The sequence below is a fragment of the Bombyx mandarina genome, chromosome 19, assembly GCF_030267445.1.
Source record: "Bombyx mandarina strain Sakado chromosome 19, ASM3026744v2".
Taxonomy (NCBI): domain Eukaryota; kingdom Metazoa; phylum Arthropoda; class Insecta; order Lepidoptera; family Bombycidae; genus Bombyx; species Bombyx mandarina.
In genome coordinates this window covers 11773032-11789052 of record NC_143225.1, presented here as the reverse complement: position 1 = coordinate 11789052, position 16021 = coordinate 11773032, and the positions used below count along the sequence as shown (strand labels likewise).

At 39.5% G+C, this 16021-nt stretch overlaps 1 protein-coding gene across 2 annotated transcripts in view; it reads left to right on the top strand.

Annotated features, from left to right (window-relative positions):
- Window positions 1-11144: 11144 nt before the first annotated feature.
- Window positions 11145-16021, top strand: part of LOC114252718 (zwei Ig domain protein zig-8) — a 280444-nt gene continuing 275567 nt past the window's right edge. The window contains exon 1 of one of the 2 annotated variants that reach the window (XM_089735509.1): window positions 11145-11328. Coding sequence is in view for 1 of the 2 variants with exons in the window: in XM_028187321.2 (XP_028043122.1) it covers window positions 11326-11328 (3 nt within the window). In the remaining variant the exon portion in view is untranslated. The remainder of the gene's footprint in view (window positions 11329-16021) is intronic. The other variant, XM_028187321.2, reaches the window with a different exon arrangement.

The following is a 16021-nucleotide window of genomic DNA, read 5'->3' as shown; positions in this document are numbered from 1 at the left end:
AGTGGTCGACGCGCCGAGCGCTCAGGTAGGACAGGTACCGATTTTGACGGATTTTAAATCCATTTGACCACGTATGCCGTTTTGAAATTTTGAAAATATATGATTATTATTATCGGAAAATAAGAATGGCAGACCATTATCGCGCATTTTATTTTGTGGCAGACCACTTTGAAAATGCTAAAAAAATAAAATTTTGAAAGTAATTGACCAGATCTGCCATTGATATAATAATATGTTGTTTATTATAGTCTTAAAAACTTATATTGATCACGGCAGACCTCTACATTGTGTACACACATCAACATATAATAAAATCTTAGCTACTACCCGGCCAGATGTATATTATGTTTTCCGTTCACTGTTTTAGAGGAATATAAATTACTTGCGATTTACTTTAGCAATGTATTTACCGAAATTAATATTTTTTTATATTCTATATACTAAACTTCATTAGTTAGACAATAAAGAAGTGAATTTGTTATGGAATAATTATAAATAATACGGTATAATGCTGATCAAAAAATAATTCAATTCCTCATTTTTATTTCGTCAAGACAAAATTTAAAAGTGTTAAATCAGTTAAAAAAAATATGCATGCATTACATATATATATATATATATATATATATATCTTCATTCATCATCATCATCATCATCGGAGTCATCTTTACCGTTAGGCGACTCGTCTTCATCATCCATTGAATCGAATACTGCAAAAATAAAACATAAATTGTAAAATGAACGTAAATTCATCTGAACATGTTCGAGAAAGAATTGTTATCAACTTACCAGGAACATTGGTGATTAAGTCACTCACAAAATATGGAAGTTGGTCACCTTCGAACCCTTTGAAGGCATATATGTTGTCCTGCTCAATCCAACCATACTCCAATGGGTCTAAAGTTGTGGGTTGTTTTTTGTAAGTATTTCTCCAAATAGAAGAAATATAATGGGCCCTCAAAGTTGTTGATAAAACTCACTCTTACACGGTGGTATTGAGCTTGCTTCAAAATTTTGATTTTTTTTCTATAATTTTCATTGATGTCTGAATCTTTATAGTTGCTAACGAATAGCTGGAACCTTACATCATCTACATCACTAGATTTTTTGGCATTGTATAGCTGGCAAGTTAAATGTTGAATGATAAAAATGAGGAATTGAATTATTTTTTGATCAGCATTATACCGTATTATTTATAATTATTCCATAACAAATTCACTTCTTTATTGTCTAACTAATGAAGTTTAGTATATAGAATATAAAAAAATATTAATTTCGGTAAATACATTGCTAAAGTAAATCGCAATTAAATTATATTCCTCTAAAACAGTGAACGGAAAACATAATATACATCTGGCCGGGTAGTAGCTAAGATTTTATTATATGTTGATGTGTGTACGCAATGTAGAGGTCTGCCGTGATCAATATAAGTTTTTAAGACTATAATAAACAACATATTATTATATCAATGGCAGATCTGGTCAATTACTTTCAAAATTTTATTTTTTTAGCATTTTCAAAGTGGTCTGCCACAAAGTAAAATGCGCGATAATGGTCTGCCATTCTTATTTTCCGATAATAATAATCATATATTTTCAAAATTTCAAAACGGCAGACGTGGTCAAATGGATTTAAAATCCGTCAAAATCGGTACCTGTCCTACCTGAGCGCTCGGCGCGTCGACCACTTTGAGCTTAGTGAGTCCCCACCTCATGCATGGTAGGTGAACCCACGCACGTCCCGACCGCCGCGCGATACCAGCCCGATGTGCTGGACGTGTGTGTTCATAAGGGGCTACGGTGCCCCGTAACGATCGAGGCACTGTACGACCTGGGTACCCCCCATCTCCCTATCCTGGTGACACTGGGAATGGGGCTCACCCGGGTTGCGACTTCGCCCCTACGACCGAAGGTCGACTGGGAGCTCTTTAAGAGACGACTAGTCGACCTTCCCGTAATTCAGGACTCCAACACCCCTGAGGGGGTCGACGACGCGGCAGTCCGCCTTGTCGACTCCATCAGGGGAGCGATTGACCAGGCGACGACTCTTGTGCCCAGCGGCGGGCCCAGAGGTAGACTCCCGGCCCATCTGAAGGCGATCATTCGCCGGAAGAGGGGCCTGAGGAGGCTCTGGGCGACAACACGTTGTCCCAGGATCAAGGGCAAGCTTAATGAGTTGGAAGCGGAGTTGGCGGCGAAGATTAGCTCCTTTCGGGGCTATGCGTGGGAGGAACGGATTGAGGAGGCCCGTGAGGACCCCTCTTCCGTGTCCCTTCACCGACTTTGCCGCCAGCTCTCAAATCGGCCTGCCCCGACTTGTCCACTCGTGGACGAGAGGGGCAACCGATGCTTCTCGGCTCAGGCCCGCGCCGATGTCCTGGCCGCAATGCTGGAGCGGCAGTTCGTTCCGAATGACTCTGCACCCTCAGAGGCCGCATTCCACCAATCGGTGGAGGAGAGCGTAGCGAACCTACTCTCCTCCCCGGTGCCATCGTTGGAAGATGATGTTTTCATCACTCCCAGTGAATTGCGCCTCTCCATCAAGCGGATGAAGAGGCGCAAGGCGCCGGGCGAGGACGGTATTCCCTCCCTCGCATTCTTTCACTTCCCTGAAACGGTCGTGTCATACATGACACGGCTGTTCAATTCCATTCTGTCCACAGGACACTTCCCGGGAATTTGGAAATTGGGCAAGGTTATCGCCTTGCCCAAACCCGGCAAGGATAGGAGAAATCCCTCCAGTTACCGTCCGATCACCTTGCTGTCGCATGTGGGCAAGTTGTTTGAGAGGCTGCTGCTGAGAAGGGTGTCGCCGCACATCCTTCCCAGACCCGAGCAGTTCGGGTTTCGCAGCGGTCACTCGACAACGCTGCAATTGGTCCGCGTCATGCATCACTTGGCGGATCGGTCCAACGCGCGCCAGTACACGGCCGCAGTCTTTCTCGATATCGAGAAAGCCTTCGACCGTGTCTGGCATGCGGGACTGATCCACACGCTGGTGCAGAACACGGACCTCCAGCACGCCTACGTGCGACTGCTGGGGTCGTACCTGGAGGGAAGATCCTTCTTTGTCGCGGTCGAGGGCGCCAAGTCGTCGGTGCGCCCAGTCACGGCCGGAGTTCCTCAGGGAAGCGTCCTGGCTCCATTCCTCTACGCTCTCTACACCAACGATATTCCCACGCTCGAGGGTAACCTCCAAGCGTGGGAAGTAGACGTGAAGTTGGCGCTGTTTGCCGACGACAGCGCCTACTTCTCGTCATCCAACGTCCCCTCTGCGGCCATTCTGAGGATGCAGAGGCTTTTGGACTTACTGCCCCAGTGGCTGGACCGATGGAGGGTCGCGGTCAACGTGGGGAAGACTGCGGCTATCCTCTTCGGTCCGGTCCGCACAACAGTCGTCCCGGGACAGCTCAGTCTCCGTGGCGCTAATGTCGAGTTTAGATCCAGCGTCCGGTACTTGGGGGTCGATATCGACCGGGGTTTGAGGATGACCGCCCACGCCAATAAGGCGTTGGCGGCCGCTCGCTGTGCGAGATTCCTCCTCCGGCCGGTGTTGGCCTCCAGGTTGCCGGTCAGGACTAAGCTCGGCATTTATAAGACGTATGTCCGTTCCCGTATCACGTACGCAGCTGAGGCCTGGTATCACCTCATCCCGCAGGGTATGCGGGCGAGGTTACAGGTCCAGCAAAATCTGGCTCTTCGCACGATAGTCGGAGCAGGGCGTTACGTCAGAAATGACGTAATCGCCCGGGATCTGGATGTGGAGTCGCTCGAGGAGTTCATCCGGAGGCTAGCTCGTAATCTTTACGAGCGGGCTGACGGTGGACCCCACGAGCACCTCCACAATATAGCTCCCTTGCACGCCAGACCACCTGATGGTCGGGCGCTACCAAGGGAGCTACTGGAACCCCCGGCTATGGTAAGATAGTCGGCTTAATCGGAGTGATATGGGAGTGCTCATAATGAGTGCCCCCATGGGACTGAGCTGTCCACACTCGTCATGTCCCCCCACATTGTTGGGGTGCCCCCTTATGGGGACCCATTTCCCACCCCCGTTGGGTGGACCACTCCCCCGTCTGGGGAGTGTTTAACATCGGTCCCTCCCCGCGATGGTCTTCCCCTTTTGGGGAGCCCAGAACGGGTGAGCGCCAAACTAGTGCCGCGGCTCCTCCTCTGGTTTGTAGAGGTGGGGCCGCGGCATGGGGCCGGTGGCGGGCCCCAAGGTTGCCGACTGTTGTCCCTGTATGTATATAGTAGTTTAGTTAGCTTTAGGTTAGTTGTAGTTAGTTGTAGTTAGATAGTAAGAAAAAAAAAAAAAAAAAAAAAATATATATATAGCATTAGGAAGCAGAGGACAGCAGCCGGCGCCGGGGTGCGTCGTCCGCGGGCACCACTCCTCCTGCATCATCAAGCCCGTCGTATTAAATATATGTATGTATTTTTGTCGATGTGAGTGTGCCGAAGCACGCTGCGAACAGCCCCCCCCCAATCCAGTCTTGCATCCATTTCACCCCTGCCCTATGTGGCAGGGAGCGTCTGCCCGGGTAGTGGGGTTTACCCCGAGGCCCGCTCCGTGCCCCCGTAAGGGAGTACGACGACCCCGAAAGAAGAAGAAGCATGGTAGGTATAGGGGTCTCAATGTACGAAAATTCAGGTCTGGTCAAATACATACAGGTAGAGCCCACGGGCTCTTGGGCTATAATATTAGTATATTTACATATTTATAAGCATTATACCGACACCAGACGACAAAATAACGGCAATAGAATGTGCAACGCAACACATTCCAACGGTATTTGCAGTGGAGTGTGTGTGGAGACAACCCCGCTCCGGCGCATCGTCCCAACCGACAGCGATTCTCTCGACTTCACGCAGATCGCATGTCGGCTATCGATAACCTACTGATTCCGTAATTCTTTGTTTCCTGTATGTTTTATTTAAATTCAGTTTCCCCTTACTACCTATCTCACTATTTCATTCTATGGACTAATTCTTCGTCTGTGCTGTGCTACCTGTTTGTGCGTGTTCAATTTATTGTATGTAAATAAATAATAAACCTGGACTTTTGGTGATTAATTTCATTGATGTGTGGTGCAATTTAAATCCATAAAAACTATTTAACCTAAATGTGAAACAATCAACTGTCTTAATAGCCCAAAACGAATAGAGGATCCTATGTTTATTTAAATATTCTTTTTTGAAACGATGTATACGCTGCAGTTAATTACATTCTTTAGATGATTCTTGTACGTGTGATGGGTGTCTGGAAGGATCGCTCTTAGTAATAAGACTGTTTATTGTAATTTTGAATTTAATGTTTTGAATTTTTGTTTACTAATTATTATTATTTTCTTTTTTTTTGCTTAGATACCCATCTACGATGTTCAACGACCACTTTGGATTAAGTGGCTAGCAACGGCCATTGAAATCACACAGTGAATGAGCCCATCTATCTTGAAATATGTGGTTCAAGGGTTTCACTCAAGGATATTTTTTTTATAGCTTAGATGGGTGGACGAGCTCACAGCCCAGCTGGTGTTAATTGGTTACCGGAGCCCATAGACATCTTAAACGTAAATGCGCCACGCACCTCGAGATATAAGTTCTAAGGTCTCAAGTATAGTTAGATATATTATGTTTAATAGAATTCACTAATTAAAGTACCCAATACATTAACAATGGAAACTAATTTGCACTGCAATGAAGTTCAAAACGTATTACGCTTTGAAATTGGTAGATTTAGAGTTCACGTTGACATTACAACGAAATTGGGTTTGCTAAGAAACTACTTAGTTTGTTTCAGACTGCACATACGTTAGCTTCGAGCTTAACAGGGTTATTGACTCTAGCACTATGGTCATTGTTCATCAGAATACTGTTTATTTTTATTTTGAACCTCATAAACATTACATGCATTAGTAGACAGTTATTGAAACATATTTATGAAGTGTTAGAACGTATTTTGAGTGCTTGGGAGGAGTTTTTATTTATTACGCAGACCGTTGAACAAACTTAAGGCCCAGCTGATCTTAAGCGGTATCCAGAGCTCATGGACATCAGAACGTGAATATCGCAGCTCACCTTGAGACTTGAGGTCTATCTTTCAAATGTATTGTAAATCACGCATATAAATTTTTTTACATGTTTTATTTCTGTGACTGATCCGGCGAGAAACTCAGTGGGCTGTGTCTATGGGTTAATTTGCTCGTCGAGCCCTTCGTTGCAAGTGACGGGTTCGGCAAAGACGGTGACCGGTGCTTGAGGTACCTAAAAGGATCGTTAATCGATATGGAGGATCCGTGATGACGTGCTTAGGGCGACGTCGACTGTTTACCATTTGGTCCACAGGATCGGGTATGCGATGTCATGAGATTTGCTTTATGGTATTTATACGCTCCTGTAACCACTTAATACCAGCTGTGCTTTTTTTTAGTTCGAAAGGAATTCGCTGGGTTTCTGCTTATACGTTGAGAATGGTAAATAGGACACGTCAGAGTAACTATTTGGGTTATAAGCCACTAAAAGCAGCGTAAACAGTAACTTCGCTGCTACACAAGTTCATCGAAAAAAAAGCCTAGTTTTTTTTTAATGGCACTTACAGAACTTTCATTAAAGTTTCAGGGGGCTTTGAAGCTTTTGCAGTCTCGGAGTTATTTTCCATGTTTAATTATGAGCGTTGCGTTAATGCGACCCTCCTCGAGCCGCGGATGATATTTCCCCACGATCCACCCTCAGTTGCGGCTTTATCTCGAGGCTTATGTTAGGCTATAGGGCTATCGTCAAGTTCCCTATTTTTGTCTCGGAGCAATCATAGATTCCACTGAGAAGATTAGTTGAAAACAAAACTAAAAAATCAAGTTTCCAATGATATACGTACTTAACAAATGTTCACGATTGACTTCCACGGTGAAGGAATAACATCTTCTATATAAAAGTGAATTGCTGTTCGTTAGTCTCGCTAAAACTCGAGAACGGCTGAACCGATTTGGCTAATTTTGGTCTTTAATTATTTGTAGAGGTCCAGAGAAGGTTTAAAAGGTAAATAAATATGAAAATGCTCGGAATTAAATAAAAATAACAATTTTGTTTTTCCTTTGATGTCCCCCCCGTTGGACGGATTCCTTTTGTTTGTTTTAATTTTATACAAAAGTTTAGGTCTTTTATTTATCGATTGAGGCACTACGAAGTCTGCCGGGTCAGCTAGTCGTGTAATAAAAATTAAACCCGCAAAATTATAATTTGCGTAATTACTGGTGGTCGGACAACTTTTGAGTCCACAAGGGTAGGTTCCACCACCTTGTCTATTTCTGCCGTGAAGCAATAATGCGTTTCGGTTTGAAGGGCGGGGCGGCGGTTGTACTGTTAAAAGTGAGACTTTAACTCATGTCTCAACGTGAGTGGCGGCATTTACGTTGTAGATGCCCATGGCCTCTGGTAATCACTTAACATCAGGTAGGCCGTAAGCTCGTCCACCCATCTAAGCAATAAAAAAAACCCTAAATGATATCTTTATGGTAATCTATAGACCTATAGACATGACAACGTGACTGCAACAACCCATCTTAAGGCAAGAGGTCGTTGTCCCAATTATATTGGAGAACAGCTGTCCTGCCCTTGGAACTGAAACGACTGATGGCTTCGCGACAAAAATATGTAACATGATGGTACCTACCTGAGCGGGTTTAAATTGCGCCCTAGCCTGTGTTCCCTGTACTAGCTTCTCTTAGACTTCCCACCATTTAAATCGCATCGCAAATCATTTCCTACAAAAAAAAATTGTTAGGAGGATGCGGTAAAAGTTGTCGTCATAGACATTGTAGCGTCAAAATTCTTAGGGCTCTGTCGCAAAACCTTCCACAATATCGGTCCTCTTGACAGCAGTCAAGTTCATATACTCGTATTAGGGGTGGATAGCTCAATTTTTTTATTTTTTTTAAATCATTTTTGTAATGTTCTATATAGAAGAGTATCTCAAATTTCGATTGAGAAAAACGATTTTGATATTAAATTCCGTTACAGTTTTGTGATTAAATATTAAAAATTCCTTCATCTGCGTAGTTTTCTTTTTTCACCTATTATCCTCGTCAAATGCAAACGCAGCCCGAGGGAGAATTTTATTTTCTCCCGACTGAACTGTATTTGACGGAATAGTTCAGAGCGTACTTGACTAAAAAAAACTAAATAACGATATTTTAGGAAATCTATCAGCGAAGAAAGATTATATCATCATAGAAAGAAAACTGAATATAAATAATGAATCTTGCTACGTAGATTTATATGAGACATTTTTTGAATAAGGCATTTATTATAATAGTATTTGTAGTTAAATTGTATTAAGTTCTTTTTTACTTTTACACTGCATAGATGAGATGATGATGTGTCATTTAGGTTTTATTTTTCAACATAGTGGTTTCAAATGTATTATTATTATTATTTTAAAATTTCAATCAACTCACACTTTTAACCAACCCAAGCTAACTGTAAAATTTTCTCTAATGTTGATTCGACGGGTAACAGATACGAGAAAAAAGTATGACCTAGTCCCCGAATACCAGACATCTTCAACAAAGATGATGAACTGAACCCGACTCGGAACGAAGGAAAGTCAAAAGATAAAGATGAAAAAATAGATGATAACATAAACTTATTACAATATCAAAATCATTTATTAAGAAACAAATAAATAGTCACAAACAGGAAAACTAAGAAAAGCATAAATTGCCAAAAATTCAACAAAGACGTCATTAGAGAAAATGTATCCAATTATTTTCAGGAGAACAACTGGCATTGTCTCCGAATAGCCTGCATTATCAACACGCATGTGTCTTGAACAGCGTTTTACGAGCAGTGAACGGTAGCTTCATTTGTTTATATTTATATACTTTATATATTATGTATATAATTTTTGGGAATATATACAGAAGTATGTATAATTCTGAATTGTTTGAGTGTACTGCATTTTCCAATGAAATTATAATTGAATTTACTTCGATATAAACATAGTTAAAATACAGTTGTTTAATGTAAAAACCTATTTAATTACCGGCTTGACAACAACCAGCGAATCAAACTCTGTTTCTCTGTTTAATTATGAGTGTGTTAGTATAAGCGGTTGTGGATGAGAACTGAAGTTAATCATTTATTATCTCGGTGTGGATCTACTGATATCATAACATTAAAGTCTCATTGTAAGTTAATAAGTAATTATTTAATTAATTGATTTGCATTCTGTAGCAGATGTGACAATGTGTTGATACCGTCGACTTTGAAACATGAAATCGAAGTTGTAATACAGAGTAGTATAATCTTCAAAAAGGAATAAATATTTAATATATTTAATATATATATTTAATATATATATTTTTTCAAGCCTCTTAAAATACAAACACGTACAAAAATTCTTAACACTAGTATAATAATATACATGGCTTTTTTATGAGGTATACAATAACAATATTCCCTGACTTTTATGCTAGGAAAACCTGTGTTACAAAAGTCAGTGGTTCAGTGCTAGGTCACCAGGTAAAGAAAGTTAACCAGGAATAAATGGCTGCTTTTGCACTGGCAGAGTATTAAGCGGTAGGCAGCGACTTGGTTCTGCCCCTGGCATTGCTGAAGTCGATGGGTGACGGTAACCACTCACCATCAGGTGGGCCGTATGCTCGCCTGCCTACAAGAGCAATAAAAAAAAAGCATGACAATATAAGATTTCAACTTTCAGTTATTGACATCGGTGATGACAGGAGCATAGTTAAGTTGCTACCCACAAGTGATGATGTAAATTCCACTTCTTCCACTACGTGATGTGAGGTCAAATTCTCCATTTACCGTTGTTTTAAAACATGCCTTAATAAATTTGTTTTAATAAATATACCCCACATCTGGTCATTGCTTATTGGCTTTTATTCAATATAGGGTTTCTCTTTAAGAAAATTTAATCAAATTTTTCTTTTACACGAATATATTTTAAATTCAGTTCAGTTTTAGACAGACATTTTTTTTATGTACACAATTGATTCAATAGGTTGACGAGCATTGGATTTGATAGTAAGCAATGGTCAAGGAGTTTGGCAGATAATTTTAAAATCTGGATCGTAACTCCTCGACGTTTTAGCATCAACATATTTTTTTTTGTATGTTTGGTGTCTATAAGTATATTGCAGACATGCACTGTGTGTATTGCCTTTGAACTCATATAATATACTACGTTTTTTTTTTTTTTTTTATGAGAAAATACTGTTTAAAAAAAAAAAAAAAACTATGTGTATTAGTTCAGTCTATTTGTTGCTTAATTGCTACTGTAGACCATTTGGCATATTATAACAACTTGAATACCTTTCCTACTTTGGGACGTAAGTCGAAATTGGATCATATAACTGCAATACTTCAAACTGTAATGCGTGATTTGTGAGTGGCGGAAAAAGGTAGCTAGCAAGTGGGCTCGGCGTTATCCGGTTCTGCGGCCCAATCCCATGTTGTTTACGGATCGAATTACAATTTGTACCCGATAAAAAACTGCCTTAAAATTATTCCCGGATCAAAAGCATAGCTGATGAACGTAAATGAATTTATTGAAATTTATTGGTTTAAAAATAACTTGTATTAAAATGTTTTACTGAAATTGAACGAAATCCATATTTAGTTTTATTAATAATCTGTGTGAAATTTATAAATTAGCGTTAAGCCCAAAGCCCAGTAAATGGTTATTGTGCGCTTAAGCGTGATGCACTGTTACAGCTATTACTAAGCTTAGCTGTAGCTAAGTTTTGTGCTTACGTTATGTGGAAATTGTTTGAGGCCGATTTAAGTTACTAATCAATTTATGTTAAGATCGTTTATTGTATACCGAATAAGAGAAAAACCACTAATTTAAAATAGGTGTCTCATCTCTGTATAAGCTAAATCTGTGGCTCGAAGAAAGCTGAAAACTTCCAAAGCCTGCTGCTTTGCGCTGACAACTTAAAAAATACTTTTCAAAAATAGAATGCCACCCAGTCCCGTTACGCTATAAAACCTACACGAGAAAACCCCGTAATTCCGCTTCTCCCCGACCGATATAAAATATGAAAGACTGAGCGAAATTCGCCCGGCTCCCGAGCGCCGTTCGGCTGTTTCCGCCGACCGTCGGCCGCCCTCGGGCGCCGTAGCGGCAGTTTCGTAGCGGACTCCGTAGAGTGTCTACGTAGCGGTCCGCGAGTCCAATCAACACAGTTCTGGCGGTGTATGTGCTTTTTGTATGAAATGCTGTGATTTCCGTATGAGTGACGTCAAATGATGTGTTGTGTGTTCTGGAGGATCGTACGACGGACTCTTTGATGTCAGAAAAATGGTAAGTTCTCGTTTACTTTGAGCGTGCTGTGTGTGTGTGTTTTTTTTATGTCGGTGTCGTTACATTTAATCATTGGCGCATAGAGGAAATTACCGTGATTTCAGATAGGTTGTTTTTGATAACTATGCGTCATTGTGAAATAGTAAACACGCTAATACTAACAGTTCCGTATTCGATATTTTCGTGAATAGCAGAGATTTTGATTTGTGTTATTTTGGGGTTGGGTTTATTTTGTGTGTTGTTTCTAAGGTTGTTAAAAACAAATTTTTATTCGATAATATAAATATGTTTACTAACAATAATAATAGTTGTTTTAAAGATCCTGATAAACGATTACTTGCGGTTTTAGTAAATTTCGTTCGATGTTTTATTTAAAAAACATTTATTTCCTAATGACTTGTTGTGCAATAGTAAATCGTTTCACGAAATTAATTAATAAAGTGACCAAATTTGTTTTGATTGAATAAATTTCAGGTCTAGAACTGATTTGCTATCAATGGAAACTTGTGGGACAAGCAAATTATAATCTAATCGAATGCGAAATTATTGAATTATTTTGCTTTAATTAATTTAATAATAATTTTATTAATTGATGATTAGCTAATTAATTCGGTGGTCATTATTTTATGTCGTATTACAATAAGAGTTAAATCCCTATTAATTTACAACTATCCTTTATAATTCTGTTCGTCAAAACTCGATTTGTCCATGTTATATTTTTCTTTTTTTTATTCATTTCGTTGTTTTGACCGAAATGTGTTTTAGTTTCAACTACAATTGCTAGTTTTAGTTTTAATTCTATCTTAATTTTTCTATTCAGTTATGATATAAATTTTATCTTGAACAATTCGCGATGGATTCATATTTAACAAAGATATTGTGATATTGTCAGTCGTTTATGATCACGAGAACGAGTATTAAAAGCTTTGGAAATGATATAATTGCAACAGGAAAAAAACGTGACATTAACCCGTAAAAGTATTATAATTTTAATTATGTGCAATACTCACCGAAAACCGAAGAGAATACTATGAAGATAGTGTGCTTATACTGATTCTAGATTTCTGAATATAGAATTTAACTGATAACAATTTTGAATTAGCACTTGACTACAATTTTTTTTTATTGCTTAGATGGGTGGACGAGCTCATAGCTCACCTGGTGTTAAGTGGTTACTGGAGCCCATAGACATCTACAACGTAAATGTGCCACCCACTTTGAGATATAAGTTCTAAGGTCTCAAGTATAGTTACAACGGCTACCTCACCCTTCAAACCGAAACGCATTACGCTTCAGGGCAAAAATAGGCGGGGTGGTGGTACCTACCCGTGCGGACTCATAAGCGGTCCTACCACCTGGAAATTTGTTAACATTAGCCCTAGCAAGGGTAGTGCTTCGCTGAATCTACCACCGGATCAAAATCGCGACCCACTGAGAAGATTCGGCGAGAGACTTAGTGGGTTATATTTTCTCGGCAAGCCACGAGCGTGATAACGGTCTCCACTCCGACATAATAAGCCCATACAGCCCGCGATACGTGCTCCTGTCAGTAATTAGACAAATATCTACATTTCGTGGCCTTCATTTAATTGCACAGGCCCCATGATGGAAGTAGTTTTTGGTGCTTCACTCGAAAACATTAGGTGACGGATTATTAGTATATTATATAGGTATTTGAATTCAACATTTTACAGCTATTCATTGTTTGTTTATTGCAAAACATGGTCCGCTGTATTTAAGTGGACTGGATGAGATGATCATTGCTCTTTTTTTTATTGCTTTGATGGGTGGACGAGCTCACAGCACACCTGGTGTTTAGTGGTCACTGGAGCTCATAGACATGTATTACGTAAATGCGCCACTCACCTTGAGATATAAGTTCTGAGGTCTCAGTATAGTTACAACGGCTGCCCCACCCTTCAAACCGAAACGCATTACTGCTTCACGGCAGAAATAGGCAGGGCGGTGGTGCCTACCGGCGCGGACTCACAAGAGGTCCTACCACCAGTAATTACGCAAATTATAATTTTGCGGGTTTCATTTTTATTACACAATGTTATTCCTTCACCGTGGAAGTCAATCGTGAACATTTGTTAAGTACGTATTTCATCAGAAAAATTGGTACCCGCCTGCGGGATTCGAACACCGGTGCATCGCTTTAACACGAATGCACCGGACGTCTTATCCGTTAGGCCACGACGACTTCACCGGGATAAGAGGCATCACAGCGTATATGCCGCCACAAATTTAGAGATGTGCGCTCTTAATTTGGTACAAAGTCCCACCCTTCACACTGGCATAGCTGCTGCATAGTTAAAACCGGTAGAATGGTGATACATAACCATGAGAGCTCGCAATGTACCTGAATAGTGGATAGCATTACGAGTTTAAACATTCACAAAGCATCTGTGTATACGTAACTTTACGTAGAGCTACAGTAGCAGATGGCTGTAACCGAAGCTAAACAGATGTTATGATGCTATGAGATAAAAAGATCTTTAAATAGGCAAAGATAAAAAAGTTAACACTATACTCTTCGTTGTTGATCAATTTTTTTTTTGGAGCTTAGCGATATTTAGTGCTATCAAAAAAAAAAACAATAAACACTTTAAAAAAATCAAAGATAAATACAGTTTTATCACTGGTTTTTTGACCAAATTAATCTAAATCTTGAAGCGTTTATTATTATCTTCAAATTTTAATCATCGGGCGAACTCTAGTCCGTATAAAAGTATTAATGGAAAAAATCTATATATGTGATTCTGATATTAAAACACGATACTGTTATGAGCCTCGCGTAAGCTAGTGGATTTTAGAGCCTACTCGTAGAAGATGTATCAAAATAATATGTATGTATCTATCCCTCGTATATAAGTATATAAACGCGCGTAATTTACAACATGAGATTGCATAATCCGACATTCGTCAAAACAATCAGCCTGTCAGTTGTCAAATTTATAAAACGTCAATGTCAATGCAGGTTTCATATGGTTGTGATTGTTGCGTGGGGTACATAGTAATGTCAATTGAGTCAGTTGAGTGAGCTCCTGCAAGACGTTTTGTTGGGAACGCGAGGAGCGAAATTGTATGAATTATAATTTTTTATTTTTTTTATGTTTCTTCTGGTTTAAATGGATAATAAATAAGCTTGTTAACTTTTTATGGTATGTAAAATTGCACAAATGTGGGAAAACGAAACAATTCCGCTGGAGATAGTTTCTCAAGTTCTTCCAAAATGTCCACTGGAAAAGGTCTTAATAAATAACCGCCATTTTATAATACTAAGACTTTATTTTATCCCATCCCATCTATTTTCATCCAAATTGATTTAGGTCTTAAATTAATTAAGTTTTCTTATCTCGTTTCATGCCATTTTTCTTCTTCTTTATTGCTAAGACGGGTGAACGAGTTCACGGCTAACCTGGCGTTAAGTGGTTACCGGAGCCTATAGACATCAACAAACGTAAATGCCGCCACTCACCTTGAAACATGAGTTCTCAATATCAGTTTTCAATACAACAGCTACCCCACCCTTTAAACCGAAACGCATTACTGTGTCACGGCAAAAATTGGCAGGATTTGTATTTTTACTTTTTTTAAATACTATAAAAACGTCAGTCGGTCAGATATCGGATTCTATAGTTCCAAAAATTCCATCAACAAAAACAAAAAACAAAAATCGAGTCAGTATGAATCACGAGAGCAAGGAACTAAATCAAACCTTTATTATAGATGTTAGTAGTATAAACTATCTAACAAGGCCCTACTACATAGTGATGAAAATTTCTGAATTCAATGAATATTTATAACGTTTTGACTATCAAATTGTAGATCCTAAACTAACAAGTTTACCTCGTATTGAAACTGGGTTGATTTTAATTACTGTATTGCCTTAGGTTGTTTGATTTTCAGACGTTCTGCTAAAGGGACTGATGAATGATTTTTTATCACATACGCTTATGGAAGGGATAGGGTAACATTACCAAATACAAATAGCAGTCGTTGTTTAACGTAAGTAAATACATATTAGGTTAGACAAAGACTTTATTATATGATGGTGCCGTAGTTAGCGACCCTGACTGTTGCGCCAAGGGTCAAGGGTTCGATTCTCACATAGGGCAAACATTCGTGTGATGAACAGGTTTGTTTGCGTTTTGTCTGGGTATTTATCTATACTAATATTATAAAGAGGAAACATTTGTTTGTTTGTTTGAATTGAATAGGCTCCAAAACTACTGAACCGATTTGAAAAATTATTTCACTGCTTGGAAAGCTACACTATTCCCGAGTGACATAGGCTATAATTGAAAAAAAATTACGGTTCCTTACTAAAACTCCAATAATGTAACCCAAATTGTAAAAAAAAAATACCTAAAATATTCTTTACATCGCGTGCCCTGCGAAAACTATTGATGATAGAATAAAATAACGTACTACGACTTTGTAAAATACATTATTATTTACAAAAAGTGTCGGAACAGCATATGTCTAACTATTATAGTTGCGCCGCAATAAGTGTTATTTTATTTTAAAAAAGAAAACAACGTCAAATATCGTTGAAATTTTTGTTAAAGATCCGAGCGAAGCTAGAGCGAGCCGCTAGTTATATATATCGGTCTTTATTTTAAAAATGTTTATAAGTGTCTATGTCTGTCTCTGGTACCCATTACATGAGGAATCCTAAATTGGAGCC